At 33.1% G+C, this 10,423-nt stretch overlaps 1 protein-coding gene across 4 annotated transcripts; it reads right to left on the bottom strand.

The window, feature by feature from the left end:
• Positions 1–540: 540 nt before the first annotated feature.
• On the bottom strand, positions 541–7,200 carry LOC109858167 (peroxisomal membrane protein PMP34). Of its 4 annotated transcripts, none has more exons than XM_020435187.1 (10): positions 7,100–7,200; positions 6,213–6,475; positions 6,070–6,130; positions 5,381–5,447; positions 5,090–5,238; positions 4,670–4,783; positions 1,960–2,207; positions 1,773–1,840; positions 856–1,669; positions 541–599 (listed from the first exon to the last, which is right to left on the bottom strand). In XM_020435187.1, exons 2-9 carry the CDS (start codon positions 6,276–6,278, stop codon positions 1,525–1,527), a joined length of 918 nt encoding a protein of 305 aa, XP_020290776.1. In that variant the 5' UTR covers positions 6,279–6,475; positions 7,100–7,200; the 3' UTR covers positions 541–599; positions 856–1,524. The 4 variants fall into 4 exon arrangements, with proteins under 4 accessions (XP_020290776.1, XP_020290777.1, XP_020290774.1 ...); XM_020435188.1 differs by lacking the exon at positions 7,100–7,200 and adding an exon at positions 6,947–7,067; XM_020435185.1 differs by lacking the exon at positions 7,100–7,200 and adding an exon at positions 6,797–6,906.
• Between the last annotated feature and the right edge of the window lie 3,223 nt (positions 7,201–10,423).

The following is a 10,423-nucleotide window of genomic DNA, read 5'->3' as shown; positions in this document are numbered from 1 at the left end:
CTGTAAGTGGCTTGATATTTGTAAGATTAAATTTATTTCTCTCTGACAATCTTGTACTCTATATTGATCATAATTATATTTTTTTAAATGTTTTTAACTATTAAATATCTTTTTATTTAGACATCTAAAATCACATCTCGAGATAAACACAAGTTTCTGTAGAAAAAAAGAAATTAGAACTTACACGTGGAATTCTGCTTGTCTTATTTTGCGTTTCGCGAGTTATTGAAACAGTATGACTTTCCCTTTCTTCTGTTATACCATGATCAATATTTCGAGTAATTTCCGGAAAAGATATTGGTTTATCTTTAATCTCATCGATATCGCTCGTTTGCCAAATATCTGCTTTTTTTGTTTGCGCGGTTGAAACTTTATCGTTCAAGTTTGAACAACACGGACTCTGTATACTGTTATCAATTTCCAAGTACGCGGGGGTATCAAACTGGCTGATAGCTGCTTCATAATCATGAGATATAACTGTGGATTTTGGCTTCAATTTATTTTTTGTGGTAAATGTTGAGCTAATTGTATCCTTGTTGATTGTATTTTTGCGACCGGATGATGGGTTCATCATGTCTCCACCATGTTTGACAATGTTGCTAAAGTTACATATTACTGCATTTTCTATTTATTTAACACAAATTGAAACATACATAATAATAGTAAATACACATCATGATAGTAAAATAAAAACTAAAGAACGTCTTATATCTTAGATCCTATAAGTATTAGAAACATAACTTGATGCCGATATATAAAAGAAATGAATATATTAAACTTTTATAAAAATAGTAACATAAAGATACTGCTTATATAACTATAAGTGTATTACTCTATTTATGATTATTTACTTACTTGGAAATCATAGACTTGAAATCATCAGGCCGTGATTGGCTTTTAGATGATTTTCGTATTTTGAGTTTAGCTAACAGTTTTAATATCGCCTCAGATCGCTTGCGATCGATCTTGTGTGAGTAAGTGCGACGTGCGGTGACATTTACGTGCTCTACCTCTTCATTCTGCTTTCCCGTCTTTGCCTTCCGCGTTTGCAGACGCGGCGACACCGAGAGATTCAACTTGTATCGAAATTGCGGTCAAAAGCAATGCTGTAATTTTCGTGAACTCCTCGCCAGTGTCTCACGCGAGCATGTATATACATTTACATTTTCTCGAGGATATTTTTTGTAAATTTTATCTCTCGAGTAATCATTTCTCTCTGACGTGTGCGTCATATTATATAAAATCATAAATCGCACATTCTAATTCTATTATCGAAATTTTCGATTCATTGTTTCGTCACTTACTTCGTGTATGATTATTTCTGACTCAATATGAGATAGCGTATACAAAACTTGCTATTAATTGATAATTTATATATTGATATTTTTATTTTTTTGATATATTACATACATCAACGATACCATATACCACATATATTGAGATATTATATATATAATGTATTATATGTTTCAAATAATTAAATTATGTAAAAATTAGAATCTAGTCACAGTCAAAGACAAATTATTATCTGAGCATAGGTCTATGTAAAAATATACGGAAAACAAATCGCGCGATCTTTTCGTAAGTAAGGAACATCAAAGCTGCTGTGAGAACAGTCTGCAGAAGTTTGGCTTCCATTCCTTTGTACAAACCGCTTATACCTTGCTTTCTGTGAACAATAAAAATGTGTTTATCACAAATAGTATTACAAATTATCGTTAATCGAAATGTAATGTAAAATAGATAGACCTATACATTATACGTGAACTTACTTCAGAATATAGAATAATATTTGTATCGTGCCTGCATTCGGAGGTAGATTAGGATACTTGTGTCCATGCTAAAATAATTTAATTATTTAATAATATTTTCAGCAATTAGAGTCACGTACTATGTTTTAGTTTTGCATAAAGTAATTGAGTATAGTAATTAACGACAATTAAAGTATACTATCAGTACCCTGAGCTTTGTTTGCACAAGCTGCAAAGGATATGTTAACGACGTGGCTATCGTTTTCGCTATCGCGCCTATAACGAAGAAGATCCATGCTGGTGTTTGTCTGCCGCTGAGAGCCACAGCAACTTTTCTCTTCATGCTTTCATATGTCATAAATTGAATCGCGGGATTTGCGACAAGCATGAGACTAGGCAACGTTCCTGCCCACAACTGCTTTAAACCTTCATATTTCCATATATGCAAAAGACCATCTATAAAAAGAAGGTGATGTAAGAAATAAATGAAATCTTGTAGATAGGTATATACATATAAATAGAGAAGCTCGAAATACTACGAGTAATGTAGGCTAATTTTGTTCAAAGCTAACTTAATATAAAAAGTGTTAGTGTGTAAAAACTAATTTAGTAAAACATTTGTATACTATATTAGGGTAAAACAAACTTCAAAAAGTTTAGTTGCTACAAAAATATTTTCACTTCTGGTGATAAGTACAAATTTTTTGACGTATTGATACTTTGGACTATCGCATTACTTAGGGTACGTTCGGGAAGCGCGCTATCAGCGCTGTTGCATCATTCTATCTTTATTGCTCATTAGATGTAAAACAAAGATAGAATGACGCAATAGCGCTGATAGCGCGCTCTCCGACGCAGCCTTAGCATGCATGTATTCACTTAACCCTAACCTAACCTGATGGCTAGTCTACAATAAAAGTAATAAAGCCCCTTGCACAATGGACGGAATAGCGATAGCGATAGAGAAATAACACCAGTTTTAAAGAGTTTATATTTTCATAAATAACGGTAGGAACAGCGGAATCTAACATAAAAAAATACACATGTATCAATGCAGATCAGAAAACAGAATAAGCAATAGCGATAAAATTTCCGACGAGTTGGAATTCTGTGTCTATTGCTTATCGCTATCACTATTCCCTCGCATTGTGCAAAAGGCTTAAGGCTGTAGGAGCAGTGATGAAAGATTTGACCGGCCAGCACCAAGAGCGGAAGCCACTTGGAGACGCACACAAGCGAGAACCGCCGTCCGTGTGCGTGACGTCATTCACACGGACGGCGGTTCGCTTGTGTGCGTGCTCGGTGCTCTTGGTGCTGGCCGGTCAAATCTTTCATCACTGTGTAGAAGTATAGAAGAAACAACGGGAATTACGAAATGGGCAATTCCCATTTCGCACTTCCTACTGCCTTACTGTTAGCCAATGAAAGACGTGTGTTAAAAAATGCGAAATAATTACTTGTGTAGACAAAAATGAAATAACTCCAAGAACCTTACTTCTTACTCTATACTGCCTACTCCCATTGTAGACGACCCTTAACCTAACTTAAGCACGATCTTGATACAATCCTGACATTGTGTGATAACACACAATTCATAAGAAAAATATTGATTCAATGTATTTTAATAACCTATCCAATTTCTAAAATTTATTACGAGAGATCCATTGAAGGTATGATAATAGAAAGGGAAAAGGATATTCAAAAACAAATTGATGAGGGAATGATTAGAGAAGCAAGGTATAATAAATATAAGGTATAATATAAAGACTTGAGCAGAGATATAGATAAACCCATTTACGTCCAGAAAAAGAATTTAGATGATATTAGGATGGGTGATCAGGTTAGAGCATTGATGAGAGTGAGATGTGGAAATATGGAGGAAAATAACAAATATTGGAAGGAGGAGAAGAGAAATTTGTGTATTTTGTGATGTGTGTAAAGAAAGATGAGATAGAGCACTATGTGAACATGTGGTGGTGAAGGATTGGTTTAAAGATTTAGAGAAAGATACGGAGGAAAGGGTGAATATATAGGATATGGAATGACAAATTAGAGAAAGAAAAAGGACGAATCCTAAAGATATGGAAAGAAAAAGAGAAAAGAATCAGAGATTTAAATAGAGAGAGACAGGAGCTTTCTGGTCATGATGAATAGGTTGGTTTACATTTTATATAAACGATAATAATCTGTGATATAGATATAGGTATAAATATATAATATAGATAATAAGGATGGAAAGGTGCAATGTATTGTGTTTAAGTAGGTATGATGCAGTGTGGAAGGATATGTGAGGTTAGACTTATTGTAACCAAGTCCCCTTGGCTGTTTGGTTGAAGTGATTAAATAAATTATTATTACTAGAGATCCATTGTATCCGATCGCGATAATGCACATAACGTCATGCTGTTTACTGAATGTAATGTCATAGTTGCTTTAGGTGATAGAGCATTTAGAACGCGGTACGTACACACACAGAGCAATATTTTTCCATGAATGCATAAGCTGACAAATACATTTGCTCATACATTCAATAGAGAATGTGTTACGTTAATGTTGTTTGAGATTTAAATGATGTAATTTGTAACTCGTTGAAAATTGGTATAAAAACCCACACAAAACAAAAACTTTATTAGACGTCTATTAGACGTCGACAGCTCCATGCGACATCTAATAGATGTCTAATGGATGTCTGGATGTCTGTGTGGGAATGAAGTAAGGCCATACGCGAGTAAATTAAATAATTATATTAATATTAATTTACTCGTATAGCTTTAATTCATTTTTATACCAGATTTAAATGAGACATCATTAAAAACGTTAAAAATATACATATATCCCAAGTGATAAGAAATGTTTCAGTTTTAGTTTAAATGTATATAATTGTGTATATATTTTCGTATAAAAAAATATCACCTTACCGCACAAAGTAGTATATTCATTGTTGTTTTTTTCTGTCACAACGCCAACACCTTTCATCTTCAATCTCGTGTTTACGACCCATAGAGGAGTCGTGGTGAGAACGTTGATGACACCTAAAATAATGTATATAAAAATTTCTCTTTCTCTCTTTCCAGTGTCCCACTGGAGTTTCTATCAATGTTACATGCAGTAAGAGACTTGTGATCAATTAATTATAAATCAGAATCTCTACTTTTCTCTATCAAAAGTTTGAACAAACACAAATGTTATATTTCTCTTCAAGTTTAAAAAAAAACTTTGTTCGCAGTAATAAGTACTCAGTGTTTCATTTACAAATTTATCATATTTTTCTTATCTGTTTTTTCCATGCGAGAATAATATATTTGAATGTTAAGTTATGTAAAAAAGAAACATAATACCAGCTATCGATGCAAGAAGTAAATCGCTACCAGCCGTCTGACTTCTTCTGCTTCTCAGCTCTTTCAAACCGTGAAAAGTATAAAAATAAACGAAGTTGCTCGCACATAAACTCTGTAGAACGGGAATAATACCTCTGTACAGAGTGTACCTTGAAGAGAAAATGATTAAATATTATGATAATCACACGTGTTTCTTTTGAAAATGTAGGGGTTTTGGATTTTTGCATGAGAAATTATAGAAAATTTTTGTATGTGTATAGTCACAAGTTATTATTTGCGTAATATACGTACGGTCCTTCTTTCGCAACAAGTTCTCGTATAATCGCTAATGTATGTTTTGACTGTCGTCCTTCTTCCACTGTAAATAAAAAGTAAGATATGACTAGATAAATATACAGTATGAGGAAAGAAGAATAAATAAATAGAGAAGTAACTCTATATTTGCATATATTATTTACATTTTAAATTATCTGTTATTCACATAAAAATGTTTGTTTTAACAAAAGAAAAACAATTCAAAGAACAGAATAAAAATTAAATAAATAAAATCTATTAATATTGTTTATTGTTATAATTTATATTTTAATTACATAAAAATCATGTCTTATAGAAATCTTATAGAAATTTATTACTCTTCAACAGTGATTTTAATATTTAAAATAAGCTTTGTTTAATATTATTTTTTGTCGTCATATCAGTAATAAATTTTTGTAATGCTCTGAGATTTTTATCAGTGCAGTATTAATAACATGTTATAATGATTAATGATATATTATCTCGACAGAAACGCATTAATTGACTATCAAACTTTGATAATAAAATTGGAGAATATTATTGTAAGAACACACGCGATTTCTAATGAAATCAAAAGCCTGCTCGCCGATGTATCATTTCAATCACAAATCGTCAAAAAAAAAAAAAATAAATAAACGCAAAATTGATTGATTTATTCAATGTATACGTAAATATGTATCACTTACGTTGTAAACGACTTCGCACAGTATCCAGCGGGTAGAAGGCCGCCATCGCAATAACACTACCCTGTAAGGTCAAAATGTTAAAGTTATTTCTCGACAAAGAACAGAGAGAACGAATAATGTTTTTAACATGAAATTATACGTACTGCTGCACCGGATATCGCGTGTACGAGCGTATCGTATGTAAAAATGCTTCTGTTGTAGCCACCCATTTTTTCCACACACGTGAGCTCGTCTTGGGTATCGTAAAACAATCGATAGTTTGTTCAATCGTTGTCTCAAGTCATGACATCGAGGCTAATGCAATTTAAATAACACGGTAACTGGCAACGACACGCTGCTGCAAGTGTTCTGATCGATCGATGACGCATATAAACACTCTTTCATGAAACACACAATCTACGACATCCTGTAAAAAATTAGAAGCAAGAAATACACTTTATAAAAACGAGACATTTCGATTCTTTTCAAATCAGGAATTTGTTTTTTACTCTGCAATGTTTTTTTTTGCCAGAAAAAAAACGTTTTTAATTACCACTTGAACTTCGCACTACAATAGATTATTCACATGTAATTTTATTTATTATACTTATAATTTATTATATTTATAAAATTGAAAAATCTCTTTTTATCAATATTTGCACTCGTTGATTCAGCACAACTTAAATTAACTTTTTAAATTAATCAACTGTTTTATTTAATTTAAATTAAATGACTTGCAAGTACGCACATCGGAGTCGAACCGCGGCAAAATTGTATTTTGACCGCACGTATCAACGTCCAGTCTATCGCGAGTGCTCGCAGTACGGCAAGCACGCTGACACTGATGTCGACGACGCCCGCGATGCCGTCGTTCGAGAATCGCACGATACCTACTTACATAAGAGGAAGTCCTTGACACGCGCGTTCATCGTGTTGGTGTTCACCGTTCACAAGTGCCAACCACTTAAGCGCGTTAGCCTCTTTTGCTAGTTACGTACGTTATGTCTGTTATTCCAAAATATATTTTTTATTGCTCGACTATTTTACTAACCTCTACGTTGCTGGCGGTTTACTCATTCGGACGAACATACGTATTATTCCGTAGAACAAGCAACAGACAGGAGTAGCCATCACGCTTGCGCGCCGCTGTGTCAGCGCGTATGCTGAAAGGTCGATGTGGATAAACGCAAGGTGCATGCGCGTTGAAATAGGGTGAGAGCGCGAGCGGTTAGTAATTCATCCCCTTGCTACATTTTGAAACGGAGAAAAAGAAACGCAGAAATATACATTGTTCTTTTTGGAAATGCGAATACTTTTTGCGCAAAAATATACATTGTTCTTTTTGAAAATGCGAATACTTTTTTCGTGTCTTATACGTTAATAGATTTGTGCGTGACGTTTATAAAATACAGAATTTGCTTTTTGCTTGAAATATATTTGTAAAGTAAAATTTTACACAAATATAAATTTCATGGACTTTAAAAAAAATAAATTCTGAATCACAAAAAAGTATTGACATCATATGGTCAAAGACAATGGGAAAAAAGTTGACTTTGACTTTGAAGAATTGCATAAAACATTTTTACGTCAGTACTGTAATGAACAGAATATATTTTTTTACCCTTATTTAATTATTTCTCCTTCTTTCTCTCTCATTTCAAAAATTTTACTTATTATTTTCTTTATATTTCTTTTTCTATGTAAACTTATTAGCCTTAGTTTTCATTTATTCTTATTCTTGACCTTTCATTATTATTTTTCATTATTATTTTATTCTGTGTTGTCAGTGTTGTAATAAACAGTTATTGTACTGTGTGCTGGAATGAAGTTCTACCCCAAAATTGTGAATAGATTTCTCTCTTTCTCTTTTTTTCTCTAGAATCTAATTAATTATATTTCATAAAAGGAATTTGTCAAGATAAGAAATTGTTATTTTGTCGGAGTGATGTTTTCACTTGCAATATATATCAGACTGTTCCAAGAGAGCGATCGCGTTTGAGACAACTGATGCTGCACGTGAAAACGCGGAATCAAATTATAAAACGGATATCGTTTCGACGGCGTTTTGTTGTGGAAAGACAAATTGTATGATGTATAGTGATCTCTGGTCTGTTGCGTAGTGTGTCCGGAATTCCTCAAGTTCTTGTCAAAGTTTAATTAAACATTCCACGAGAGAGTGTAGGACGCCCCTCTGTCTAGTCATGTCCTTCGGGTAACCGAAACTGCCGTCAATACATGCGGCGACGATCTTTTTTTATGAATGAATCTTTCACAGAATGTAAATTTCAAATGGCAAAAGTGGAAACAATTATCTTACATTTTTTTCTAATGTTTCTAATGTTTTCTCAGAGACGCTTTGCATATCGCGCTATATCTAACTCTATACTCGATTTGCTACAAATATTATAGTACATATATGATAACATTTTTCTGTTATTTTTATTTTTCTATTTTTTTTAAATCAAGTGTGTGTGCTGTACTAGTTTAGAAATAATATGTATATTTGTTCGAACCTGCATATGTCATATATTCAATATGTGAAAATAATGAAGTTTTGCTACTGTAACTAATTATTTGATATTGGAATAAAAAACTTCCGCCAAGTAAACACACACACATGCATTTTGTTTTCGTTTGTTGGAAAATAAATTTATTGCTAAAATAAATTTAATTTACTGTTGAAGCAAAATAGTCTATTCGCAGCAAATACATCTTGCATAAAAATTGCGTTATTATAACGAAATTATTTAAAAATTTAGCTGAATTATTTTGAACAAATAAAATTAGCATTCACATAACAAGATTATTTATGTTAAATTCATTAGATTGTACAATATATTCTCGATGGAAAACTCATTTATGTTACAGGAAATTGAATTTTAATTAATATAATTCATATTTTATGTGTGTAAGATACGCGAAATATATTTGTATCGAAATCGCGCGGAAGTCTGTCAAACTTTCTAAGGATATAATTACAAAATTATGCAGAGGAGAAAGATAGTGTTATTAAATATTTCATCGAGCTAAAAGAAGGTCTTAGCATACTTTGACGTTGTATTTTTGTAACAATTGCCCCCACGCGGCTACTATTTGCGTCGTTGCGCTTTCACCCGAACAACGAAAACTCATTCACGTCTCTTTACGTTCTAGTTTGATTGAACTCACGTTTGTTTTAGCTTTCGGATAACACAAAGAGTTTTTCTAGAGCTTTTAATCCCAACGAGTGAAAGGGACGTGACGATTCTTTCTTATTGAAAACGCGAAAAAGGTTAGTATTGATCTCGAAAATATATTTGATAAATTCCAAACCAGCACCGGTTGCGTTAATCAAATAAAAGCGTATTGTTTTATTTTAATCACATGCTCCAAGCGTTTTCGCTAAAATTTATTTCGATGAGCAATTAATGTCTTTGAATAAATTTTTGCGAGATCGTAATGAACGCGAGCACTACAGAGGCAGGTATCGTATTCATCTCGTTACAGTAACTACTTTTCATCTTGCCATATCGAAGCGATTAATACCAGAGAAAATTCGAATAACGAGTTATCGATCAAACCAATAAGACGGAGTAGTCCGCCGGAGGCGATAATCGACAAATCGTAACCCGCAGCGCTAATGATGGAAATCTGGTTTAAGTCAATCTCTCTCTCTCTCTTACTCGGGACGAGCAGAACAAGCGATTTTCTCGCTTCGCAGATTAAAGTGTTCGTCGCAGATGGTGCAGAACGTGCGAGAATGCTGATATTGTGTTTCGGACGTATTGGATATAACAGTCTGTAAGAGTCAGGCAAAAAAACTCATGCAAAGTCATGGAGAAAATGTCATTTATTTCGATATAAAATGCGAGCACAAATCGCGCATGTCGCGATTAATTAATGTGTATATGTGTTTTTTTTTCTCTTATGTTTATCATTTGCAACGACCTGCAGCTCTGCTCGATGAGAAGCTTATTTTTAATTATTATAGTCAACTTATTGGCCGCCTAATTGGTCAAATCGATTGTATCTTAGAGAATAACTACAGTCAAGTCTATAGAAAGAGAAAGAACTTACATCATCATCATCATAGATCTACGCTTATAATTTCCATCGGTCTCGTAATATTTCATAAATATTTATTTGTTCCAAAATTCTTGCAGGAACAAATACGCTTGCCCTTTTTCTCAGCTAATGATGTAAAAGAAGAAAAACTATTAAAGTTATCCGTTACTGCTAAAACATACTTTTTCAGAGTTATTTACGACCTATGACGGTATTAATTGCAGGTATTTAGAAGATTACAATATACACAGTTTGTCCGGAAAGTTCCCGGACTACGTGAATTAAAAATCGAAAATGAAAGATATGGTTTATTAAACAAGTTTACACTTCA

This window comes from Pseudomyrmex gracilis, unplaced genomic scaffold (genome assembly GCF_002006095.1).
Source record: "Pseudomyrmex gracilis isolate BER0280 unplaced genomic scaffold, ASM200609v1 scaffold_191, whole genome shotgun sequence".
Taxonomy (NCBI): Eukaryota; Metazoa; Arthropoda; class Insecta; order Hymenoptera; family Formicidae; genus Pseudomyrmex; species Pseudomyrmex gracilis.
This window is presented reverse-complemented; position numbering and strand designations above follow the sequence as displayed.

Bases quoted from the DNA above. Each gene is read 5' to 3' on its own strand.
- LOC109858167 (XM_020435187.1), bottom strand. From the start codon at position 6,278: ATGGGTGGCTACAACAGAAGCATTTTTACATACGATACGCTCGTACAC. The intron at 4,784-5,089 runs GTATTATGTTTC...ACATTATTTTAG, and splicing joins ACTTCTTGCATCGATAGCTG to GTGTCATCAACGTTCTCACC. The intron at 2,208-4,669 runs GTAAGGTGATAT...TTCTTTTTATAG, and splicing joins TGAATATACTACTTTGTGCG to ATGGTCTTTTGCATATATGG.